The 27965-nt window shown below is 36.9% G+C and overlaps 1 protein-coding gene across 1 annotated transcript; it reads left to right on the forward strand.

Moving 5' to 3' along the window:
- Positions 1–19052: 19052 nt before the first annotated feature.
- Positions 19053–19640, forward strand: LOC120084844 (uncharacterized). Its single transcript, XM_039040661.1, has one exon. It carries the CDS (start codon positions 19053–19055, stop codon positions 19638–19640), a length of 588 nt encoding a protein of 195 aa, XP_038896589.1.
- Positions 19641–27965: the final 8325 nt, after the last annotated feature.

Consider the following 27965-nt stretch of genomic DNA (forward strand, 5'->3'; position numbering starts at 1 on the left):
AAACAAGTTCGATTGAGGGTAGAAATGGGTTGGGGGTTGGTAGCTAACCCCCATTATCTTTGGGCTAACCTCATTCAGAGGTCAGTTGGGCCCATAGGCCCAGCTACCAACCTCTAAAGGGTTGGCACTTTTATCAAGGTGGGGGGGCCGGCAGACCCATTTTTTATCTTGCCAGGCCCTTGCAGGTTGGCCTTTCGCCCATGGAGGGGGGTGGGCAGTCCAATTGCCACCCCCTCATTCATTCTTATATATATGTGTGTGTGTATATATACTTCTTTACTTAAATATACATATACATATATATTTCTTTATTTAAATATACATATACATATATATTCCTTATTTATGCATACACCATTTTATATGTATAAAATATAATATTGCATTAGCTAAAAACTATTTGAAAGTCTATTAGCTTAGCTTCCACCTTCTGGTTGCCTGTCGAGCCGACTTTCCTTAGCCCACTTGTTAGCTCAACTGTCTTTACCCAAACCTTGGATTTAATTTTGTTATCTAGGTTCAATTTCACCCTCCACAATTTCCCCTCTCTCGAGCTGGGTGACTCAAATCTTCTAGCTAGAGCCTAGCACAAGATTTACTTCTCAAGCTTTTCTGGCGTCCATGTCTTAGCTTGGCTTAGGTGAAGAGCCTCGTTTTTCGTGCCAGAATCCCTTATAAAAAGGGTTTACTTGGCCACCACACTCCAATCCTCATCTTTAATCCTTCACTCTAATCTTTTTTACTTATATTTCCTTTTTTCTATCCATGGAGAATACTCGAGTCTTAGTTCTTAGGATTGATGTGTCGACCAATTCTGACGATTCTAACTTCGTTCCTAATCAAAGAGCTCCAAACCTTGAGGGAACGTGGGTTCCAAAGTAACAACTTAACTTCTCACACTCTTCCTCCAGGTCCGTTAACCATAAACGCCTTAAATTCTCTTAGGATCAAGTTCCGAATTCCTGATTTGGTTCGCATGAAAGTTTTGTCCCTAGGTGAAGATCCATATAATCCACCCTTAAGTGGCTTTCTACCTAGACATGTTTACTTTTGGAGTCAGACTTCCCCTTCACCCTTTTATTCAACGATTCTTAACCTATGTAAATGTAGCACCCTTCCAAATTCTTACTGCGTGCTATTAGGGTGTTATGTCCCCTGGCTCCAACTAGGTAACTCCAATCTATCACACCCCCGCTCCAGATTACCCTCTTAACCTAGATGGAATGGTGACTGCAGTAGTTACCAACCCTTTTGCTGGCACTTACTGCCTATTTAACTTGTTAAATTTTGCTCAAGCCCTGAATACATACATATCATCGATATACGAACATATTAACTCATAACTTAACACATTTACATTACAGGGTTTCACAGCATTGTCTATACATGAATATTACAATTTAGTGAGCCCATCTAGAATACTAGTCACTAGACATACACATGTGTACTAACTAATACAGGTCTTCAATTACGCTTCTTTCAACCTGTTTCTTTGAGTGGCAGAGCAACAGCAGAAAAGTATTTTAGGAACTGACCGCTACCTGAAAGGAAAACATTTGAAAACGTGAGCTAGAAGCCTAGTGAGTGACTTAATAAAAACATAAATCTCATGCTTAAACTGAAAGCTCGAAAACATAATACTGGAACTAAAATATGCCAAGCAAACGTGTATATAAAACCTTTAAAACCCTTGTATCTGAAACCTGAATCTTAATTGAGAATGAACATTCTTTGCTCTAATTCCCAACGCCAAACCATGGCCAAACGAGACTTCTAATGAACATTCTTTACTCTAATTCCCAACACCAAACCATGGCCAGATGAGACCTCTACTTTGACCTGTTCATACTAAATTATGGCTAGGGGAAAATATACCGATGAGCATCTCAAGCAACTTCCTTTAAACATAAACATTGATAACAACTCTTAAACATCATTAAACATCATTATTCTCTAGTTGAGAATGAGCATACATCGTTCGTCTGTTATCAACCACGAGACCCATGCTTCGGTCTCTCCTTGCTGGTTTATGGCCTAGGAGACCCATACTTTGGCCTCTCCTTCAAAATTACCTATGTGTACGTGGAGGTTTCTATGTACCGTCAACACCTTAGGTACATTTATTCAGATACCTTTCTTACCTTCCATACTCCTCTTCATTGTGTTTAGAAGTATCAACGCATGTACTTTGGCAATCTTAGGTATTTAAACACAGTACATCAAGCTTCATTCAATCTTAGTTTCAACCCTAACGCATGCTTCATACTTTGTAAAATAAGTTTGCTTAACTCGTGTTGAACTAGCTTATAAAAACTATTAGCATGTGTTAGATATGGGAAACATACTTGGAAAACTCATACATTAGTAACATCATGCGTTGATAAACATTCATAAGCATTAGCAATTCCAAACTATCCTTCTAGCCTAGGAGAAGATATAACTGCCTTTATCCTTAGTTGAGAGTGAACTACTAGATCTAACCCTCAACGTCAACCTTAGTCGAAGAGAACCCTTTTGCTCATTCGTCGTCGTATTACTAACATGCACATGGTTATAACTGAGTACCGTCATACCTTAGGTACTTGACTAGGATACCTTCTCATTGTTTTTCAGTATCCGTCATATAACTAGTCATAAACATTTAGTTGAACATTAAGGCTTAGTGCTCAAATCATCATACTAGTTCATCCATCATACTAGTTCATCATAAAAATGGAGTTACTTAAACATGCTGAAAGTATTTGGACAAGATAACATATTTAAATCATGTCAATTTCCATAGAAAACATGTTTTACTTAGCATGAGAAATAACTTCAAACATATGTTGCTCGGTACTTCATATAAACACTTAGCATGAGAAATAACTTCAAGGAAATCATGGTTTCTAAATCATTATAACATTAAATCATCACATAGTCACTCACAACTCGTTGGCCTCTTAACGAGTTATATGCCTATCCTAGCTCTTCTTGGCCTGAAAGGACATAATTCCCGGTTAAACTACTTAGAATTCTTAGCAAAATACCTCAAATAGTTCATTTACTAATGGAACTTTCATCATCAAAGACAACTTTACTAGCGAGATACTCATCATGAGTGAATTCTTCCTCATGAGCGAGATCCTCACGAGCGAGATCCTCATCACAAAATCAGTGAGATTTTCTTCATAAGCGAGATCCTCATTCTCCATATCTCGCTATAACTCTCCATGGTGAGTTGTTTGCTTGTTCTTCCCAAGTAGCTGTCTGCTTATGTACAGATTCTCTGTTACAATTTTAGAAATTCATAACTCAAAATCCAAACTTCTTTTGAAGAAATTTCCTTCTACAAACATGTTTATAATTGATTAAATTTCTTACCTTACAATTTCAGCCAAAAATTCCTTATAGTTTGGCCTAGAGCTTCCAATCTTCACCTCGGGCCCTGATTAACCCGAGATTCTGCCTCCTCTGTACTTTCTTCACCTCTTGTTCTTCTTCTCCTGCAATCTTTCTTCGGCAAGACAACCTCAAAAACTAGATTTTTCCATCTTTCAAATAGCATCAATTTCAATAAATTTGCTCATGTAGATTGCCGAAACTAAGCTTTCGAAGTTTCTCTTCCTTTTAATCTTCCTACCGCCTTCCGAGTTCAAGGATTATCTGCCACGTCACCCCATATTTAGTGCTTCCAGCTAAACCAATAAGTGAGTTTCCATATTTAATATGTTTTTCTTTTCCTTTCTTCACATCTATAAATAGCATGGATTTCCACTTATTAGATATTTAATATATCATTCCTTTGGCTAAACATACTTGTTTAGGAAACTTAGAATTTAGGGTTTACACTTAGCTATACGAGAGTTTATTTCTTCTTGCTTCCATCCTCTATCCCTCCTAAAACATGGCTTTATTTAACTCATTGGAAGACATCACATTACTTATTCTTACTTAAAGTAATTAGAGTTCGGGTTTTACACAATCCTATTACTATGGAGGAATTTATGTCCTTTCATACTCTTAAGAAAATAAAGTCCTCCTCGAACTTTTATTATGTCACTATTCGCAAGGGAACTCTTTGTCTCTTGTCCAACCACCACGAAGGGTGGAAGCGATGACTAGTTCGCCTCGAACTACAAAGAGCCCTCTTTACCGGGCCCAACCGATTTTTGAACTTTTAGTAAGTTTTTGGCACGTTCGCTCGATTGGGACTTATTTTTATAATTTTTTCTTTTCCTTTTCATTCCCAGACTTCCACTCACCCACAACCCACGCGAAACCCTTCCAAAACGTGATTTCTTTCTTTCTTCCACGCGAAACCCACAACCTGGCCAAGCATCCAGCCAACACCTTCCCCGACCCCCCCTCCTTGTCCATTTCCAGCAACCGATGGTCTTTAATGCACTCTTCACGGAGAGAGAAGACCGACGACTCACTGACTTCAGAGTAAGCTTGTTGGTGGTAACGGCGAAAAAGTGAAATGGGGAGCATGCTTTGTTCAGTTTGAGAAAAAAGAAATTCTAAAGCTTTATTTGATGGGTATTGTTGGTGGTAGCGGCTTAAAAATGAGTAAATGGAGTCCAGAGGAAAGAAAAGGTTTTTTCTTTCTTTTTTTTTTTCTTTTCTTTTCTTTCTTTTTTTTTTTTAAAAAAAACAATGTCATGTTCTTTGTATTTGGTATTAAAGAGGGATAATGGAATAATGTTTTCAACAAAAGGAAGAAGTAAATCATACTGAATTGGTTGTTGTTGTGTTTGATTTTGTTGGTGGTGGCTTAACCTCTTCTTCTTCTATTAGGAATATAAAGCTCTTGAGCATCTCATTTCACCTAATATTCATTAATGGTCTAGTAGGTGACCAACAAAACACTAATAGCAGTGGAGCGTGTGTGTATTGCGAAGGGGTGTGTGTGGATGTTACTTTTATATGAGTTCACAGTGAAAATTGTGTCTCACCTCTGTTTTCGTTCGATACCTGAAAATGATCTAATGTTGACACATTAACTGGCTTGTTCTCTTGTGGTTATTTTATATTCTAGTTGAAATTTCTTCTTTGTAGCTCAACCTTCATGACTACAGTATTGTTTATGCCTCAACTTTCACGTGCTCTACTTAGATAATATTTTCTTCTTTCTTGCCTATTTTGGTACATGTTTCTTATATGTAAGGTATACATTACATCTTTGCTTAAAATTTGATTGTGAACTGGCACTGATATGATAATATATGCTTGATTACCAATTTTTATCAGAGTAAGGTAAAACAGTTACGCAGTACATGACTTGGGGATCATTGCCTGCTGAAGAATGAGCCCGCTTATTTTCTTTTTATCATATTATTATGAACTGTAGGATTAGATTATGTGCTATAACTATCTTGAAGTTATGATAATCGTAGTTTTGATTAAGTGTAATTGTTTGCATTAATCTTTGATGACTAATAACTAAAAAGAGTGGAATGTGGGGGTGTTTTGCTTAGAAGATTATATTGGGTTGCTCAATGTTATATGAGAGTTCTATTTGGTTGGATTGTAATTTACTGAGTTTTGTTTTTGTTGCAGATGACGAGTTTTCCACGTCTACAATTGTTGAATTTCTATTTGCTAATAAGCATTCTTTAGTTACAGGTTTTACTGGAGAAAGTGCACCATTGATTTTTGAAATTTCAGTTAAGGAACAAGTGAAGTATAAAATATGCTCCTCACTATCACCTTGAAACTAACTTGTGTCTGAATAGAAGTTTCCTATTAAATGAAAAGAAGATGTTGAGATCATAATTGATTTGTTTGCTGGTGATTTTATCTAAAGTGAAATTATTTTGTACAAAGAAGGAAGAGAAAGGTTAAGAGCTCTCAATGCTTAGCAATAATGGCAATTTTTTTAAGATCAAAAGACTTATAATGCAGATTTACGTATACAAGGTAAGGGATGAAAAGTAGACAACAAGATTTTAACATAGTTTGGCAAGAGGTGCCTACGTCCACGAGAAGAGCTTAGATTTCTTGAGAAGTAAAAAAGGAAAAATATTACAGATAAATTCGTCTAACTCATTGATTTCTCTCTTTTTTTCTCTCTCTCTTTTAGATCTTTTATATATAGGATGTTTATAATTTTGTTGAGAGATAAAAGTAAGATAAAATGTCAGTTTCACTTTAAATAATTACTATTTTAACACTTCTCAATATATTTGAGGAAGAACGAATGTCATATCAAGCATGAAACACAATCATGAAAGAGTCGGTGTGCTGCAGCAGCTGGGATGCATACGTCTCAGTTCAAGAAGGTACTTTGTTATGCTTACAATTGCTATTTTTCTGGGGTTGGAAAAGAAGTGGGTTACTAAAACCAACTCAAGAAGGTACTTTGTTGTTTACTCAAGTCCCTTTGTGAAAAATATAATATTCTTATGCTCTGAGCGTTAAACTGCAACTAGATAAACTAGCTAAATCTATGAGGATCAATTCTGTTTATGATAAAAATTATCTCAATAGTAGATAGGTTACTAATTGTTGTTACACTTTTTTTTTTCACTTGAATAGGATATACAAGAGAAAAGAGCAATATTGTGGTGATTGAACCATATAGAAGATAGGTTACTTGTTTTCTTATCTTCTTTTTTTTTTCTCTCTTGACAAGGCGATTTTTTTTTCTTTTCAAAATAGTCTCTTCTTAGCCTTTGGGAGTGGATACGAAACTATTTCATAGTAAGGCTCTTTTGGAAACTAGTCGAATTAAAATTTGGGATTTAACTTATTTGAGTAATAATGAAATGACTTTGAGTGAAGTTTTTCATTTTGTTAGGTTCAAGTTTGATGTGTAAGGCTAAATTTTGATTCTTAAAGATTTGGAAGGAAGATAGGAAGATTGCATTGGACATGCTTTAAGAAGGTTGACAAGTGGAGAAGATGCACCCAACACAAAAAGGACTTCATAACAACATTAATAACAAGTACAAGGTAATATTTATAAGATGCTTATCTTAAAAGTCTATTTGTTCTAAAGTTTTGGAATAGATTCTTAGGCATCTTTTGGTAGTTTATGGTTTGGTTGGTTTATGGTAATGGAACTTCTTAGGCGTCCTTTGGTAGTTTATATTTATGTTTGTCTAAATGAATCCGATTGCACTATGGTAGTTTGTGGATTATTCATGCATTGTGGGTGAGGTTAATTCTTCATTATCATCGTCGAATCTTTTGTTATCTTTTGTTTAGCCATTTATTGTGCTTCTTCGTCAATTTGAATCAAATTCTTCATTATCTAAGATTGACCCTCGATAGCATCTTTTAATTGGAGACGTTTTTTATGGTTTCATTTGATCGAAGTCTTGTATCCGTTTGGTGTGCTTTTTAGTTGTTTGAAGTTTTGATGTTACTTTAGGGGGCTTTTTACCTTTTAGTTATATGGATAATGTAAAACTTTTTAGTTGGAGATGCTAATTTTCTCCTTTCTTCTTTCGTATGCTTATGCTTATGTTTTGGCATATTTTGGATTTTTATTATGTGATTCGAGCTTCTGTGTTGTTGTTTATAACAGAACATGATACCTTGGCCTTCTTTGCAAATTTTCATGAAGACTTGAAATCATAAATTCCCATGTTGTCTTTCCATAGCTCCCTAGCTTGAATTTAATAAATTCTTTGTGTGGGGTAATTGAATTCTTATTATATGTTTGCCTATTTTTCTCTACTTGTAGGAAGTCATGCTTTCAATTTGGATCAAATCTATGGTGGATGGTGGAGAGAACATAACGAAGGAGCAATTGAAAGACTATTTCGAGAACACTATAAAATGGCAACAAGTGTGTGCAGTTTTTTTTTTTTTTTTTTCTTTTGAGAGGGGGGTATTTAAAAGTTTTAGTTTGTATTTTATAGTTTAAAAGTAATTTCTTGCCCTTTTTTGATACACCAATAAAAGTTGTTTGGATCTAACAAAATTTTAGTTTTGCTATGTAACCCTTATGAGTTTTGGTAATTTTTTTATTACCTTGGTTTTAGAGTTAAACTATCATCCAATTCCTCTTTTGTGACTTATTATTATGGATTTGTGAAATCAATTAAGAATTTATTTTATGCATGGACAGGTTGATTACCTTGGTTTTAAGGATATATCGTTTTTAACTATTTGATCGACATGAAAAATGGATTGGACAATAATTATATTGAATACATGGACAATAATTGAACAAAACGGACATGGTATTTACAAAAAATGGATAATAATTGAAAAAAATAGATAATAATTATGGGCTTTAAAACCGACATTAAAGATAGTGTTATTAAAGCTCTTTAATGTCGGTTTTAAACTGACATTGTACACCCTCTTCAATGTCGGTTTAAAACTGACATTAAAGACAACTGACATTAAAGGGCTTTAATAACACTATCTTTAATGTCGATTGTCAACCGACATTAAAGCCCTTTAATGTCGATTTTAAACTGACATTAAAGCCTATAATTCTTGTAGTGAAGCCTACCGTGACTCGTGTGGTTATTACGTTTTGAGACTTAACTCTCTTGACTAACAGCTTGCTTCGTATGGCCTCAACTTGGTTCAGCAAGAGTTCTTAGACAGCTTTGAGCTCGACCCATCTACCCACATAGGTCTGACTGATGCTCTTTTTGTAAAAAAGATATATTTGTAGAGAATTAACTTGAAGTTTATTCTTTTCTTTTTCATTTTTAGGAATGGCACCTCACAAGAGCTTGCGTCAAATGATACGTGACGGATTGGGGGCCAACGAACGTGCCACCTAATTTCACCTGTCGAACCCCGTTTCCATGCCTTGCACGAGTGAGTTGAGAGGGTCTGATCTTGCGCAGAATCTCCCTGATGAACCACCTTCACAATGTCCATGCATTCGCACCTCACCCTACCATAACCCTTCTACCCCTACTATGATAGTCCCAACTCCTTCAACTACTGAAGGTTCTACCTCATCTTCTTCACACTCTTTTAACTTCAACGGGCCTACGAGTCCGATGGTGATGAGATTGCCTTCCTAACTCGGGCTATGGCTCAATGGATTAGAGTGAGCGAGAAAATACCGACCCAATGGCATGCTGATCCTAGTTCGGTTATTACACAGGCCCAACAACATCTTTGTTTGGTAAGTAACTATGTTGGATCATACCTTTGTCTCTTTCGTGTGTCCGTCTATCTACTCTCATCTTTCTCACTCTTACAAGAATCCTATGAAATGATGATGTCTTACCAAAAATTAAGCAACGAAATAGAGTTTATCGGCTGAATCATGCAAAGCTGCGTGAAGAAGTGGAGACCCTCAAGAGGAATTATGTTTCTCGAGGGAATTTGATCGAGTTTCTGCTTTGTATGTTAAGGCGTCCACTCGGCTCGCCTGTTCTCAAGCATCCTTAGCCACACTTCAAGCTCAGCATGACGCTTCAGTCAACGAGCTGAAGGAGATGCTATCCACGGTTAAAGCTAAGTTACAAGAGGCCTAGACCAAGTTTTCAGATGCCAAATACTTGGCCGAGAGTTTTCAAAAAACGGAGGCATATAGCCAGATGGAGAACGACTGCCTTCAATGTTGGGTTATGCTTGCTATGGGCATCGTTAAGGCAAAACATCCTATCGTTGATAGTGATCTCATTCAATCTGAATTTAGGCTTGGCGTAATGATGAGACTTGAGGGATCGATAATGTGGGCATCTTCGCCAGCCAAGCCTTGCCAATTGCCCCTCAGCCTGCCTTCAATGCTCTTCTCCAAGGAGTTTCTGATTTTCCTGATTCGAGGAATCTCGTGGAGCTTGGCGATATCGATCACATAGATTAATAAACTTTCTTTTGTTGTCTTTGAATTTATTATCATTCTTATTAAAGCGTGTGATTGTTTTATTCGTAGCTCAGGCTGATAGTTTGAGCTTGTAGTTTAGCTAAGCAAGATTTGAAACTTCAATGCTTAATGTAGAGTTTTATATTTGGTTTTTGTTTACAACTCGACTTATGGGAATTTACTTATTCAACTCTTACTTATCCAAAGTTGTCGCTCGACTTTGCTCATAAGTCAAGCTTGTAGCTTGCTTATCAAAATTTGTTATAAGTGTATATCAGCATGCAGCGGAAGTAATAAGGATCAATAAACATTCTAATTCATCAATTTTGACTATAAATAAAGCATGCCCATACAATAATAAAAGGGTTTCAAGTCATACCTTTGTAGAACCTTTAGAATCTCGAATTCAGCTACAAATCTTCTCCAATTCTTCTTGTGAACCACCTCAAGGTATTTTCTACTATTCTCTTGGAGCCTTAGATTAACTTGTGAGACTCAAAATAAGCTTGAATGAAGGGAATTTGAAGAAGAAACTCACTGTTGCACCATCTTGAATAACACCTTTTTCAACTCAAGTTTTTCAGCAAAACCTCAACTGATGCATGCCTGATTTCTAGTTTAATCTTCTCTATTTGTTGTAGGACAATAATGCAATGGAGAAGGCTACATGAGGTGCGGCTCATGCTTGGAGAATTGAAGCAAGAATGAGGTGGGATCAATATGAGCTACTTTGGTTGAAGATAATGGAGAAATCCAATTTTCCATTTTTGTGTTTTTCCAATTTTGATTTCAATTAACAAAATGTTTTCAAAAATAATTTTGATTTCAAAATTGAAAACATTATTAATTTTTCCAAAATTAATTTCATAAATTAATTTTCTAATAAAATTAATAATATATAATTAATTAAATAATTTAATTAATTCTAATTAATTTAATATCAAATATTAAATTAATTTTATACAAATTCTACCTTCATTAATTTAATATTTAAATCATATTTAAATATTAATTAAATTCTCCAGTTCTGTTTATGCCAAAATTAAACGCGTAATTATATCTCATATAATTACTAATTCCCTTAATTCTAATTTAAACGTTTCAAATTAACTTATCACGCTACTCTAAGGCTAATTCATTTATGAGCTAGTAGAGGGACCTCGTGGACTTATAGATCATGGGCTCCAACGATCCGAGATTAATTGGCTAAACTCTTTACACCGAATTTACCCTCATTCATTAACTAATGGGTCACTCCACTAAAGCCCATAATTGCACTCCCCACACTATATATATATATTATGTCCACTCGATATAACCATGATTAGTAAGTTAACCCTTCACAGGTTGTTCGTAATAACGGTTGGGTCAAATGTCTGTTTTACCCCCGAGATCACTTCTTGTTCCTTAAGTTCTACTGATCCTCTAATGAACAATTGGTTTATGATCCAATCAACAAACCGAGTCCCTCTCGGGCCAATGAGAGGGTGGGGCTCCTTGTTTAAGACCCAGAGTCAGCACTTAAGGGAACAACCTCTCTATTATCTTTGAAAGCAGGTATGAGTGAATTCCATCTTGCACCCTATGTCCCCAGCTATCTACCCGATCTTACCCCTGAAATGAAGTTTTATTGAGTCAACGTTGTTGAGTCAACCCTCACTTATGCAAATCTAAGGATAATCCCAAATAAACAATTTCATAGTTAGCTCAGGATTAAGGTCAAGTTATCTAGGTCATCGCTTTGAAATAATCAGCCTTAAACAATAAGCAGTGTTATAAAGTAAAAGTGACTAATTTCGTGAAGCGATCTTGTACAAACCCATTGCACAGGACGCCTCCACTCCTCATGTAATAACATGTACAAATTAGGATCACATTGTCTGTAGCACTTTACAACTCCTTGTAACAACTAAAGAGTGGGCCGCATCCAATAGTGTTACCAGAATAAGGCACCCAACTCATTCATATACTATAGACCATTTTGACTATTTACTTGAATCTGATCCACTTTTATGTCTCCATATAAAGTTCAAGTACTCATGTTATAGTCATGGATCTTTTAGTTTATTGAATTTATTTCTAAAACAAAATAAGCAATATATATTTTCAATAACAATTTATTGAATTTTCAGAATAAGTTTTATTGTTTACAAACCACGAGTTTTAGGACATAAAACCTAACATCTGCTATATCCCATCGTTTTTTTATTGCTCCTTGCCCTTCACTCATGCACGAGTAACTTTATGCATAAAAGAAAGGACGTTGTTGCTTGAGTAACGAAGTAGATTCAAAATGCTCATCGTCAATTTCAAAAGTGATAAGTATTAACACTCGAACTGAAAGAAATTATAAATCTTTTGCTGGAATTTTGAAGCGAATCTGGGAAGTACAAATTCATTTATCATGAGAACATAAAGAAAACTATTGAAAATAAGTTTTCAGGTGTTCGACATTCCATGGGTGGGGTAAGTTTTTCCCGCTTAGGTCAATCAAGTTGTATGTTCCAGGTCGAATGACTTTGGCTACTCGGTAAGGACCCTCCCAATTCGGTCCCAAAGCTCCACTACCTGGATATTTAGTGTTAGACATGCGCCAAAGGACTAGATCTCCCACTCTAAAGCTTCGTTTACGCACATGGGAATTATAGTATCATGTCACATGATTCTTGTATTCTGCCACCCTTAGATTCTTCGTCTCTCGACATTCTTCCAATAAATCTAGATTTAGATGAAGCGCCTCATCATTCTCAGCTAACTCAAATTGCTCGACTCTAGGAAATGGATTCCAATCTCAATCACACCACGACTTCTGTCTTGAAGGCTAACGAAAATGGTGTTTCACCCGTCGAGGTTCGAGACGTCGTCTAATAGACCCACAACACATTTGGCAGCTCTTTAGGCCACAACCCATTTAATCCTTCCAGCTTAGCCTTGAGATCTCGCTTAATGATCTTATTGACAACTTCAATTTGTCCATTAGTTTGCAGATGAGGTGAAGAGGAAAAATAATGTTTGATACTAAGGTTGGTGCAAAATTAGCGAAATTTCGTGTTGTCATATTGACGATTATTGTCAGTGATCAGGACATGTGGTATACCGAATCGACATATGATGTTCTTCCAAATGAAATTGGTTATTTTTTGCTTGGTAATTGCTGCTAGAGCTTCAGCCTCTGCCCATTTGGTAAAATAATCGACAGCAACAACGACGAACTTGGTCTATCCTTTACCTGGAGATAAGGGTCCAATTATGTCGATGCCCCACTGTGCCAACGGCCAAGGGCTCATAATGTTTGTGATAGGTTCAGGAGGCTGTTTAGGTACAATTGCAAATCACTTACACCGATCACAACATGTGGTGAACTTACATGCATCTCGAGCTAGTGTGGGATAATTATAACCTTGGCGAATTATTTTCTTTGAGAGGGATCGGGCCCCGGAGTGATTACCACACACTCCCTTGTGAATTTCCCACATGATGTAATCAAACTCCACTTACTCTCATAACCTCGGTTCCTTTTTCTGAAACCTATATTTCACATTCACTGGGGATCCCCTCCAGCTTGCATCATCCAGTTTGATTTTGCATCATAGGTAAGGCAAAGCGCTTTCTTTTAAGAATGCATCTAGTTCCATCTTTCTTTCGTTAGTTAACCCACCTTTTTCATAATATATAAATTCTATTATTTTATTCTAGAATCCCTCTGAATCAACACATTTTAGTAGAGGGGGAGAATATCCTCTCTTGTATAGTCTTCCATTATTTATTACATAGTGGTCAGCCTTGCACCTTAACCGTTGAGCTTCAACTTTGTCATCCGACAATACCCCTTTTTTCCATAAACTTGATTAACGGAATCATCCAATTGCTATGCTTGATCCACGCTTGCTCATCTATCTCTATAGCTTCTTCTCTCAATATACTAGGTGCATTAAAAATTTCTCTAGGTACCATTCTACTTAGGTCAGCATCATAAGCTGCTGCAAACCGGGCTAAGAAATCGACATTGGTATTCTAAGATTGCGGTAACTGCTTTATCTCGCACTTGCTAAATGAGCCTAACATTTTCCGAACTTCTGCTGGATAAATAGCCATTCAATGATCTTTTGTCTGGTACTTCTCGGCTACTTGATTGACAATGAGTTGGGAATCACTATAAATAACCAGGTTGGTGACTCCAACTCCATCAGCTAGTCGCAGTTCAGCTAATAATGCTTCATATTCTGCCTTGTTATTCGAAGCCCAAGGGCATACTCAAGATGCCCTCCCTCTGGTGACAACAACAGCAATCTGGCTCCGCAGCCCTTTCTATTGGACGATTCGTCCACATAAAGCTCCCATGGAGGGTCATTGCAACTCTCGATTTCTGGAAATATTTATATCATGCATACCTCCATGCTGTCACCCGGTGAGGCACATGGAGTGAACTCAATGACAAAGTTAGTTGTAGCTTGGCTCTTCCTTGCAGTTTAGGGGCAAAAATGGATGTCCTATTCACTCAACTCAACTGCCCATTTCATTAGTCTACCGAACGCTTCTGGCTTTTGCAATACCCATCGTAATGGGAAACTTGTTAAAACTGTCACCTTATGTGCTTGGAAATAGGAGCGTAACCTTCAAACAGATACCACCAAGGCGAGGGCAAGCATCTTTACTTGGGGAAATCTCATTTTTGCTCCTACCATCGACTTGCTAGTGTAGTATATCAGTAACTATCGACCTTTGTCTTCTTTGACTAAGACAGAACTAACTGTGGAATCAGACAATGTCAGGTACAAGAAAAGTTCTTTGCCCAACATGGGCTTGGAGGGGAGTGAGACCGAGTTCAAATAATTTTTGAGTTGCTTAAACGTCTGCTCACATTCCTCTGTCCACTCAAATTTAGATTTTTTTCTTAATACTTTAAAAAACGGAAAACATTTATCAGTAGCTCAACTTACAAACGATTAAGAGTTGTTATCTTCCCGTTTAGGCTTTACAACTGCTTTATTATTTTGGGAGATTCCATCTCCATTATAGCTCGTATTTTATCTAGATTTGCCTCAATTCCTCTTTGGTTCCCCATAAAGCAAACTTACCAAAAGCCACTTCGAAAGCACACTTTTCAGGGTTTTGCTTCATTTGATATCTTCTCGAGATTCCAAAGGCCTCAGTCAGGTCATCTACATGGTTGTTCGCTTTCTTGTTTTTAACCAGCATGTCATCCATGTATACCTTCATATTCCCGCCAATAAGAGGAGCAAACATTTTATTCACCAGGCATTGATAAGTGGCTCCTGCATTCTTGAGCCCAAACGACATCACAGTATAACAATAAAGCCCCTGACTAGTGACAAAACAGGTTTTCTCTTGATCTGGAGGGTTCTAATTTGGTTATACCCTGAGTATGCATCCATGAAGCTCAATAGCTCGTGGCCGGCAGTAGCATCGACGAGTTTATCTATTCTCAAGAGTGGGAAACTATCCTTCAAACAAGCTTTATTAAGGTAATTGAAATCAATGCACATTCTCCATTCTCCATTTGCTTTCTTGACGAGCACTACATTGGACAACCACTATGGGTAATGGACTTCTCGGATGAACTTCGTTCACAATAAGTTGTCAACCTGCTAAGCTATTATTTCACTACAACCTGCTGAGCCATGCGTCGGAGGGAATTCAACGCATAGAAGATTCGTTGCTCTAGGTTGATTGTGTTACATCACCACTTGTGATCATGGACACCTGCAACAGGCGGTGTTTGAAAAGCTTCCAGCAGTAGACGACGTCTGAAAAGCTTCCAGAGGTCAGGCGACCAACCAGGACATGGAGTTTAATGCTAACCAGGGCATGGACTTAAATACAGCCCATCCTCCAAGTGGACGAGACCAACGCCTATAAATACTTGAAGACCTTCTAGAATTAAGAGTTTTGACAATTAGAAAACTCTATACTCTCTGTAAAGTTGTAGACTAAGTTTTAGTTTTTACAAGCTGTGCCAAGGTGTAAGATGATCGAAGGAGTTGAGAACCACCACCGCTGCCGGACAGGGAGTGGAGAAAGTTATTCTTGAGAAAGATACTCCATCCTCGGCTCTTTAAAGTGATTATACACAACAAGATTGAGCCAAAGAACTACAAGAGAATGTATTCTTTGGCTTGACTCGGTCTCTCTCTCAATATCATTTTCATTTCATTTTGATTGAATATAGTTCTTTGTAAAGACTCATTGATCCTTTATAAAATTCATATATTTGATCATCACTTTTGCTATTGTTTATCTTCTATTTATGTTGAAAGCATTAGTACTTCATGCATAATTCTGTTCCAACGCCTAAACCAACTTGACAACTTGGTGAAAGCTTCTTTACTTAGTTGTTCGAAAGAATAGCTAAGCCGTAAGTAGAACGACTAGTACAGCTAGAGATAGACTTACTGGTGTTTCTTGCATTCTAGGTTAGACGCAAGCACCCTAGAGATAGACTTGTATGTTATTCGCATTGAGAAGTGTTTAATGATGTCTAACGCATGAACAGAAAGATAAGCAACCCATCCCATTTCATCCACAATATATCAGTTGTGTGCAATTATCTTTAACCGGCGCGTCCACCTACTTAAATTCCATTTTCACATGATCCTTCATTTTCCACTCGACTCTTTTGTATTGTCTTGCACAGATCTTTCACATTTACTTAGGAAAAACCTCCTACTGCAAGTACAACGCATAATTTGTGTTAGTGAAACTGAATCCCTGTGATCGACCCTAGACTTTCCAGTAACCCAGATTAGATTTATACTTGGGTTTAATCTAGGAAAACTTGAACGTTATTATAAGGAGTTGTGTGCCTTCTGTGCATAATACTAACACCCCAACACGTTGGATTCATTTAAACGCATCAAGGCAGAACGCAGCACTTAGACTTTATTCTTCCAATCTGTTTTACATTATACATTCCTAAAGCATCTCACGATAGCAAGCGAACAACCGCCCACAGGCGGCTATCCACTTCTCTATTATTCTCGGCCTATTTCATCCCCTTTGTTTGATAATATCCCATAAGTCTGTATCCAGGTCAATTTGTCAACCTGCTCCATCTTTCAAGCTTCCATTTGGTCACCTTTTCAGGCCATTGATCGCCCCTGATACGTTTGAGACCTCCTGGGTTGGCTTCTAATCGGAGCATAATTTTGAACAGTAGGGGTTCGAGAGTGGTGATCAACGAGTGTCTGTATCTTCAGACCCAGACCGTTTGTATGTCGGTCATTTCCTCCTAGTATCAACCTCTCTAACGCCTTTGGTCTAGGAACCTCAGATTCTCAGCCCTTCAATTGCTGGATCCTTACCTTTGGCTGGGTCTCGGGCCACTGGGATGGTGCTTTGGCCCAAATTGTGCCTTTGCTTCTCATCACGCTTATTTTCCTCATGAGAATGTATTGCATTCTGTTTGATGGCCTCGATGATGGGGTTTGGTCGTCTAAGAATCTACATGATCTGGCTCAGATTCTGACCTAAGCTATCTACTTTGGCGGCTAGAGCCGCGTACTCCGGAGTTAGCTCATTTTCAAGTCGATGGGCTTCCCCCACATGAGTTTCCTGAACACGTATGGGTTGTCGCCTTGGGTGTCGTTCACGATTCAAACCATCCCCCTTAGTTGGGAGATTTTCTCTATTCACATTGTTGCTCATGGTTGAAACATAGAAGATGGTGGTAAGGCTAAAAGATATTGTTATTCTCCCCACAGACGGCACCAACTATTGATACCAAAAATTGCACCAACGGTAAATTTATATTTGGAGGAGAATAATTAGATATCCTGCAAAAAAGGTGAATAAAGCTAACATCGGTGTGGTGATGAGCCAAATCCACTCCTATGCTCAAGTTAGAATTAGGTTTGAATTTGAGTTAACTGGTAACAATTAGTATAAGTTGAAAGGCATACATCTCTTTGACGATATCCCTTGAATTATATAGGTCGTCCATGTAATAACTTAACATAGCTTGTCTCTTCGGCTTCTAAGCCATAATTAATCATTAATTTATCCATTTTCCACTTGAACCATCATTATCCATGTTGTTACACACTTCAACCCTTATTGTGCTCGACTTTTGGGTGGAATTATGACTTTTGATTTACCAATAGTTAATCTTAATGTGTTATGCTTCTTTGATAATGTACTAATTAATTTGCACAAACGGAATTAGGTAAATGAATATTCTTTAAATTAACCATCTTAAAAGAAGTTTCCATTGATTTACCTTTTCTTGAAAATCTAATGCATGGCAAAAAAAAGACCATGAAAAAAAGGTCTGATTGAAGGTAGAAATGGGTTGGGGGTTAGTAGCCAACCCCCATTATCTTTGGGATGACCTCATTCAGAGATCAGCTGGGCCCATAGGCCCAGTTGCCAACCCATAAGGGTTTTACCTTTTCTCAAGGAGGGGTGTCGACAAACCCCCTTTTTATCTTGCCAGTCGGGCTTCCAGCCCCTTGCAGGCTGTCTTTTCACGCATGAAGGGGGGTGGGCAGTCCAGCTGCCACCCCCTCCTTCATTCTCACATATATATACACACACACACACACACATGTTTGGGCAACCCATGGTAACCTGTGTGGGATGTGGAGGTGTTTGAGCAACTCATGGTAACCTGTGTTGGATGTGGAGATTTTCACTCATATGCTGAGTGTCCTCAAAACCCCCAGTTAGTATGTTTCATCAAGAATAACCCATTTTCTAATACTTATAACCCTGGATGGAGAAACCATCCGAATTTTTCTTGGATAGGAGGAAATCAGCAAGAGCACCACCCAAGCGCGAACCATCAGCAAAGGAATGGACCGCCGCCTGTCTTTCAACAAACGCATCAATAGCATCAACAACTCTTCAATAAAGGTGGCCACGCATCGAGTTCTAGAACTCCGCGGGAAAACCTATTGAAGGAATACATAGCCCAAAACGACACAATGCTGAAGAGCCAGGCGTCATTAATCAGAAACCTAAAAATCCAGGTGAGGCAGATTGCAAGCGAGTTGAAAAGCAGGCAGCCAAGTGTTTTACCTAGCAATATAGAGACACCTGGGAATAATAACGGGAAATAGCAATGTCAGGTAGTGACGTTGTGGAGTAGAAGAGCCCTTGCAGAAAGAAAGATGAATCCAAGAAACAATAGTCCTTCGAAAGAACGCATTACATGTTCAACGGATCAGGAAGAGAGAACGCCAGGAAATGCAAGCGATTCGGAAACCAACACGTCTAACGTGGGGAAGTAGAAGGTGCCTCTGAACGCACCATTCCCAGGCGTCTGATGAAGAAGAATGACGAACATCAGTTCAAGCGCTTTCTCGAGCTTCTAAAGCAGCTGCACATCAACATTCCACTCATAGAAGCTTTGGAGCAGATGCTAACATATGTGAAGTTTTTGAATGACATTTTGACGAAAAAGAGAAAAGTCAGTGAGAAAGAAGTAATAGCACTAACGCAGGAATGCAACGCGTTAGTAAGTAACAAGCTACCACAGAAGCAGAAGGGCCCAAGGAGCTTCACAGTTCCTTGTTCAATTGGAGAATTAGATATGGGTCATGCGTTGTGCGACCTAGGAGCGAGCATCAATCTCATGCCCCTTTCAGTTTTTAAGAAATGGAGGATTGGCGAGGCACAACCTACTTCTGTCACCCTTCAACTCGCTGACAGAACAATTAAGTACCCGGAAGGGAAGATTGAAGATGTTTTGGTGAAGGTTGACAATCTCGTATTCCCAGCAGACTTCGTTATTCTGGATTATGAAGCAGATAGAGAGGTTCTAATCATCCTTGGACGCCTTTTCTTGGCTACTGGGAAAGTTCTGATTGACGTGCATAAAGGTGAGCTAACCATGCGCGTGGATAATGAATAGATGAAATTTAATGTGCTCGATGCATTAAAATTCCCAGACAGTGATGATTGTCAGCTAAACAATATTGAATTGACTGAAGAAGAGACTCGAGTATGTGAAGTTCTCGCGTTGGAGGGAACCCTTAAGGAATCCGAGCCGCCAAGTCTGAGTGAGCGACAGACAAACCAATGGGTCCTTCACTTGAACAAGCACCTGAACTCGAATTAAAACAATTACCCAGACATTTGAAATATGCTTTTCTTGGAACTAATAATACATTGCCTGTTATCATTTCCGCTAATCTCACAAAGCCTAATGAAGATTCACTCTTGCAGATGTTGAAGAAACATAAACGCGCAATAGGGTGGACACTTGTAGATATTCGTGGAATAAGTGCATCCTATTGTATGCACAAAATTAGGCTAGAGGAAGGGAAGACGGGGTCAATCGAGCCTCAAAGAAGGCTTAACCCCATTATGAAAGAAGTGGTAAAAAAGGAGATTCTGAAATGGCTGGATGTGGGAGTTATTTATCCGATATCCGACAACAGAAAGGGGGAACGATCGTGATAGTAAACAACAAAATGAACTCATTTCTTCAAGAACCGTCACAAGCTGGCGAATTTGTATGGATTATCGGAAACTCAATGCAGCAACTAAAAAGAACCACTTTCCTCTTCCTTTCATCGATCAGATGCTTGATAGACTTACAGGTAAAGAGTTTTATTGTTTTCTCGATGGTTATTCTGGTTACAACTAGATTTTAATATATCCGGAAGATCAAGAGAAGACCACGTTCACTTGTCCCTTTGACACCCTCGCATTCAGACTCATGCTCTTTGGGCTATGCAACGCACTAGGGACATTTCAACACTGTATGATGGCCATTTTCTCTAACTTCCTGGAGAAGACTGTGGAAGTCTTCATGGACGACTTTTCAATCTTTGGAGACTCATTCCAGTCATGCCTGGATAACTTAGAAGTCGTCCTCGTTCGATGCTTGGAAACAAACTTAGTATTGAATTGGGAAAAATGTCACTTCATGGTGACAGAAGGAATAGTTTTGAGGTATAAAGTATCCAAGGCTAGCTTGAAAGTGGATGGAGCAAAGATTTATGTAATAGCAAAACTTCCACCACCAGCGAATGTCAAAACGCTAAGAAGTTTTCTAGGACATGTCGACTTCTATAGATGGTTTGTCAGAAGCTTTTCTCAGATTGCGCGACCTCTGAGCGCATTATTGGAGGCGAATTGGCCATATGTTTTTAACGAAGACTGCACTGACGCGTTCGAAACCTTGAAGTATACGTTGACAACAGCCCCAGTGTTAATAGCACCGGACTGGATGCAGCGTTTCATTCTTATGTGTGACGCGAGTAATGTCGCAGTGGGAACTATGTTAGGGCAGAAGAGGGGAAACTTGATACATCCCATCTCCTATGCGTCCAAAACATTAAACGACTCTCAGAAACGCTATAGAACTACTGAGAAAGAGATGTTGGCTATAGTATTCGGTATTGAAAAATTTCATTCTTACTTAGTTGGTGCATCAGCCACCATATATATCGACCACTCAGCCATCAAGTTCCTGATGAGCAAGAAGGACGCAAAGCCGAGACTGATAAGATGGGTTCTACTACTACAAGAATTTGACATTGACATCCAAGACAGAAAGGGAACAGAAAATCAAGTGGCTGACCACCTGTCCAGGCTTGAAAATCAAGAAATGCAAGTCCAGGAAAATGACATTAAGGACGTATTCCCTGATGAGAGCCTATTTAGAATTGAAGGCAGGGAACCTTGGTATGCTAATATAGTTAATTACTTGACCACCAAGCAGTTCCCTGAAAACTTCAATTCCCAGCAGAAGAAACGGCTAGTCCATGATAGTAAGTTTTATTTCTGGGACGAACTGTTTCTATACAAACAAGGCCCAGACTCTTTTCAAAGTTAAAAGTCAACTATTTGACTTTTTACATCTTTGACCATTTCCATTATTTTCGAGCTTCTGAATATGAACGTATTCATATTCTTGATATTTAAATCACATTTAAATATTAAAGCTGTATCTCTAAACTGAAAAATCCGACCACTATATCACATATACTTGTCGGTTTCTCTCTCTTCACCTAATTCAAATAATTCGAATTATTCTATCATATTGTTCTAAGCTTATTCCATATTAGCTAGTAGGGGAATCTAATGAACTTACAGATCATTGACTCCAACAATCCGAGATTAACTGGTAAAACTCTTTAACCTAATTAATCAACTTTGTTAACTAACGGGTTATTCCACTAAAGTCCCATAGTTGCACTCCACTCACTGTAGATATATTTATGTCCATTTGATATAACCATGATTAGTAAGCTAATCCTTCACAGGTTGTTCGTAATTTCAGTTGGGTCATAAAAACCATTTTACCCCTAAGACTACATCTTGTTCCTTAAGTTCCACTAATCCTCTAATGAACAATTGGTTTAAGGTCCAACCTATAAATCGAACCCCTCTCGGGCCAAGGAGAGGGTGGGGCCCCTTGTTCAAGACCTGGATTCAGTACTAAAGGGAACAACCTATCTACTGTCTATATAACGGGTAGGAGTGAACTCCGTCTTGCACTCTATGTTCCCAGCTATTCACCCGATCTCACCCCTGAAATGGGAGGCTTATTGAGCCAACGATATTGAGCTGCCTTCACCTATGCAAATCTAAGGATAATTCCAAGTGAACAGGAGTTCATAGTTAGCTCAGGATTAAGATTAAGTTACCTAGGTTATCAATTAACGAAATAGTCAGTTTTATATATAAAACGACATTTAGAACGTAAAAAGTGACTATTTTAGGATTAAGATTAAGTTACATAGGATGCCCCCACTCACATATCTCTATATGAACGATTCAGGATCACATCGTTTGTACTAACTACAAAGTGGGCCACATCCATAGTGTCCCCAGAATAAGGCGCCCAACCTTATTCATATACTATAGACCATTTTGGCTATATATTTGAACTTGATCCACATTTATGTCACTATATAAAGTTCAAATACATTAAATAGCCTTAGGACCTTAGTTTATTGAATTAAAGATTACAATTTCAATAACAACCTTATCAAAAAACAAAACAGAATATGTTTATTAATTTACAAACTACGAGTTTTAGGACATAAAATCCAACATATATATCATTCTATATACACAAGATATAATATTGCATTAGTAAAAAACTATTTGATATAAAATGTGACGTAAGAGCATGTAAAAATATATTTGCTAAAAAGCCTGATATAAAATATACATCTCTATACAAATGTTCATTCATGTCATTTTCATAAAATATGTCACATGCTCTTACGTAAGCTAGCATCCATCTTTATACGAATGTTCATTCATCTCTATACCTATTTTAGGTCATTTAGGGTAAGTAAGAACATATTATGGGATGTTTTCTAGGTACTATTTTTTATCCACAATTATCTTGCAATATCTCGTAAATGTCTTCCAACATCCAAATTTGATATGTCTAATTCCAAATCATTTTTGGTATTTTAGGTGATTTAGGGTAGGCAAGTACATGTTTTAGGATTTTTTTTAGATGTTTTTTTTATCTCGCAACATCTTGCAAATATCTTTCAACATCGAAACTTGAACTGTCAAACCCCAAATCAGTTTTATACTTGTTTATGTGATTTAAAGATGATTTAGAGTGGTTTTACACATGTTTTAGCAAGTTTTTAGATACCATTTTTATCTCGCAACTATCTTCAACTTTCAAACATTAAATGTCTAACGTCATATCAATTATATATTTGTTTTAGGTGATTTATGGTTGGTTTAGGTGGTCTTACATATGCTTCGTAGCAAGTTTTTAGGTACTGTTTTTTATCTCGCAACTATCTTCCAACTTCTGAACTCGAAAAGCCTAACTCTAAAAAATCATTTTATACTTGTTTAGTTCATTTAAGGTGGCTAGGAACATATTTTAGAAGTTTTTTTTTTTTTTTTTATCTCGCAGCATCTCGCAACTATCTTCCGACATCCACACTTGAAATACCTCATTCCAAATCATTTTTATATTTATTTTAGGTCATTTAGGATGAGTTTACACATGCTTTCTTGGAGATTTATTTTAGATGTTTGGTTCTTTTTTTTTTTTTTTTTTTTTTTAAGATTTGCAGAGATTAAAGAGATGAAAAAAACATGACATATCTTCAGAATTACAAATCTCAATACATATATACATAAATCTTCTATGAAAAGTATAAAATTGATTTGTGGTTAAAAGGGTGTACACATTATCATTAAATTCTTCAAATAATATACACATAAATTACAAGTCTTAATACATTGAGGTATTCGTTATATTCTTTTCGTCTCTCATACCATACTCCACCATAACATGAGTCATCCTTAAATTATTGAGAAATCCTTATTTCTTGCAAAAATTTAAAAGAAAAAAATAAATTTGAGTTGCAAGATAGTTGCGAGATTAAAAAAAAAAAAAAAAACTGATTTGTGGTTAGAAATTTCAAGTTTGAAAATTGCGAGATAGTTGTAAGACTAAAAAAAACTAAAACCATGCTAAAACATGTATAAATCACCTCTAAATCACCTGAAACAAGTAGAAAATTGATTTGGACTTAGGTATTTCAAGTTTGGAAGTTGCGAGATATTTGCTAGATGTTTGCCAGATGTTCACCAGATGTTTGCCATATGTTTATGAAATAAAAAAAAATAGTATCTAAAAGTTTTCTAAAACATGTGCAAACCTACTCTAAATCACCTAAAATAAGTAGAAAATTGATTTGGAATTAGGCATTTCAAGTTCAAAAGTTCCGAGATGTTTGCGTGATGGTTATAAGATTGAAAAAGTAGTTAAAAGGGAGAAAAGTGTCATATTTGGTAGATGTAACTTGAATTGAAACATTTGTTTGCAATGAAAAACTATATTGCATCAAGAGGAGAAAAAAAATTAACCTAACTTAACTCGACTATGAATAAGAGTAAATGATCAAAAAATATATAATAAAAATAAAAAGAAATCATAAAACTTACCACAAAGAGGTTGAAAATGAGATAATGTTGAAGTTGTTAACAATTTCAAGGCATGACAAAGGAGTTTGAGATAAGAGAAATTAGAAAGAAGTTGGAGAAAAGTTAGGGAGAAGATGGAAGTGAAAAGTTTGGGGAAAAAGGAATAAAAAGTTGGCTTTTTTCAATTGGAGGGTAATGGATATTCACATTTTATTTGTCCTTAAAGTCATCTTTTTTAAAAAGGTGGTCCCAAAACTCTTGAACCTTCTTAAAATGGTCCTATTTTCATAATTTCCTATAGTATAGATAAAGATGACTTTAGTCTCTAAACTCTTAAATTTGTTAAGATATATGAATCTACTAAATACACAATTGAAAGTGGGAAATTGTCGATTTTGATCAAAAAGTTTTTTCTCATTCAAAAGTAACCTCATATCTAAAGTCTACATTTTTTAACCTCTTTTCCAACTTTTCAGACTTTAAATGGAGGGTCCCACCACGTAAAAATACAATTTTGCCCCTCAAAATAATTCGATAGGACAATTGTTATCACAAAGACTTTTTCTTCTCGTAGAAGTTAGAGTTTTCTACTTCTTCTTCTTTTCGTCTAGTTTTCAACCATTGTTGGATTCTCTTCTTGCAAAGACTCTCCTACCTTTGTAAAAAAGATCCATCTTTCATGGTTATTGGACGTCTTCCATTTTCCCTTCACTCAATTTGGATTTTGACAAAAGGTACACAAGTACCTTTTTTGTTTTCTTTGTTTCTAAATTATTAATTGATTCTATTGTTTATAAGGGGAGCCTAAATGATTTCTGGTAGGAATGTGTAGAGAAAAACTCAAAACATTTTTTTATCAATGACATATTTGCCATTTCATCTTGTAAAATAGATTGGGTAAAAGGGTAAATACTCGTCTGAGTTTGATTTCACATTTCTTGTGTGTATTGAACTTCACGAAACAAATATCTCGTGAAATTGTTGTGAATATTTTTCTCGTGAAGTATTCATAACAATGGAAGTTTGTAAAATAGTTTGAAAGCTCTTTGTCGTTTCTCTCATGATGTTGTAAGTTTTTCGTGTGAAGTTACTTGACGAGACAAGAGACAGAAATCAACTCAACTTTACGAGAGAAAAAAGTCAGTCTTTCGTCTTGTAAAGTTGAGTTGATTTATGGCTTTTATCTCATCAAATAACTTCACAAGACATATATATAGCTTTACAAGACAAATGATAGACTATCTCGTTTGTCTCGTAATTTTGTAAGTTTGTCTTATGAAGTTACTTTACGAGACAAAAGACAGAAAATAACGAAACTTTACGAGAAACAACAGTCAGTCTTTTGTCTCGTAAAATTGAGTAGATTTTCGTCTCTTGTCTCATCAAGTGACTTCACAAGACATATATAAAACTTGATGAGACAAATGACAGACTACTTGTTTCTCTCGTAATGTTGTAAGTTTGTCTTGTGAAGTTACTTCACAAGACAAAAGGACATACTTACAAACTCAACTTTACGAGACAAAGAACAGTCTGTAGTCTCGTAAAATTGAGTTGATTTATGTCTCTTGTCTCATGAAATAACTTCACGAGACGTTTAGAACATTACGAGACAAACAGTAGAGAGCACAACTTAAACTACTTTACAAACTTCACAAGATGTTACGAATACACCCAAATAACTTTAGTGGTGGCTCTTTGGCTTCTTTCTTGTGAAATTCGAGCCAGTAGGGTATTTTCTTTCACTGGTGATTTTAACATTGTACCATTTTTTTGTGTTGGGGTTGATGCCCTAAAATCTCGTTGGGTACTGTAGTTTGTAAACATCTGTATTGAACAAACGCTTATGATGTAATAATATGAGATATTTTCTTCACTGTTGTCTATGAAACATGAGATGTTTTATTTGCATTTACCACAAACTAATAAACTAAGATCCCTGGTTTTCGTCGTAACTTAAGCATGTATGTGGAGACATACAAGTGGATCATGTCTTAAGTGATAGCCAAAATAGTCTGTAGTATATGGATAAAGGAGGGAAACCTTATCCTGGTGATACTATGGATGCGACCCGCTTTGTAGATAGTTACAAGTGTTGCGACGTGCTACAGATGGTCTGATCCTAATCATTCATGTGGAGACATACGAGCGGAGGTGTCCTATACAATGTAGTTTCTATAAGACTGGGCCACGAAGTGTTTAGTCCCGTTATATAACGTCAATCATGACAAAGACTTCACTTCACTAGGATGACCATATGTAACATGACCTTAATCCTGAGTGAGTTGGGAACTTCTACCTTTAAGGGCGGTCCTTTGATTTGCATGGGTGCAAGTTGCCAGATTTTTGACTCAAACCTACCATTTTGGGAATTCGTCTGATTAGGTAGCTGGGAATTCAGCTACATAAGATGGAATTCACTCCTTCCTTAAAGCAGAAGTAAGTAGATAGATTGCTCTCTTAAGGGCTGATTCCGGGACTTGAACGATGTGGCACCACACACCTTCTCATAGCCCGAGAAATGTCTACTCATATTAGGACTATGATGTATTGTTCATTCGAGGGATCAATGGTACTTAAGGATTTATATGTAACTATAGGGGTAAAACGGTAAATTGGCTCAGCTATACATACGAGCATCTTTGAAGGGTTACCGTACTATTGACTGGTTATATCGAATGGACACAGAAATATATTTGTGGTGAGAAGAGTGTAGCTTTCAGTCTTTAGTGGAGTGCCCGATACTTAACGGATGGTGGATCTCGTGACTAAAGAGTTTAGTCAGCTATTCACGTACCGTTGGAGCTTCAAGCTACAGGGCCATAAGGTCCCCTTGGTAGCTCAATGGATTCAAGTTGAGAATCAGTTCTTGGGTCAGTTTGAAGTGTTCAAATTGATAAGAAGTTTGGTTATATATGATATGATAACTTTTACTTTAGATCTAAGTCATTCAGAACTAGTTCAATTATATATGATATAGTTGACATGATGTATGAGATACATTAATTGGAGGAATTTGATGTAAATATGATTTATATCAAGTAAAGGAGAAAAAGACTATGGTTTAAAAGTTGCATATGATGTGATAATAAAACTATAGGTTATAAATATAATATGATAAGTTAGTTATTATATTTATATATAACTAAAATAATTATGAGATAATTGTTGGTGGTTTCTTCATAACCGTGCGTGAAAGTGAGAGGTCGTATTCAGTTTTCTTCATTGAAGAATAAAATGAAAAATGTTTTCAATTTGGAAGAGAATCGCATAATCGCTTTATTTGAGTACACTGCCTATCATTTAGCTCACG

The sequence above is a fragment of the Benincasa hispida genome, chromosome 9 (assembly GCF_027475165.1).
Source record: "Benincasa hispida cultivar pf3 chromosome 9, pf3_genome.v1.1, whole genome shotgun sequence".
NCBI classification, from domain to species: Eukaryota; Viridiplantae; Streptophyta; class Magnoliopsida; order Cucurbitales; family Cucurbitaceae; genus Benincasa; species Benincasa hispida.

Bases quoted from the DNA above. Each gene is read 5' to 3' on its own strand.
- LOC120084844 (XM_039040661.1), top strand. From the start codon at position 19,053: ATGAAGAAGAATGACGAACATCAGTTCAAGCGCTTTCTCGAGCTTCTA.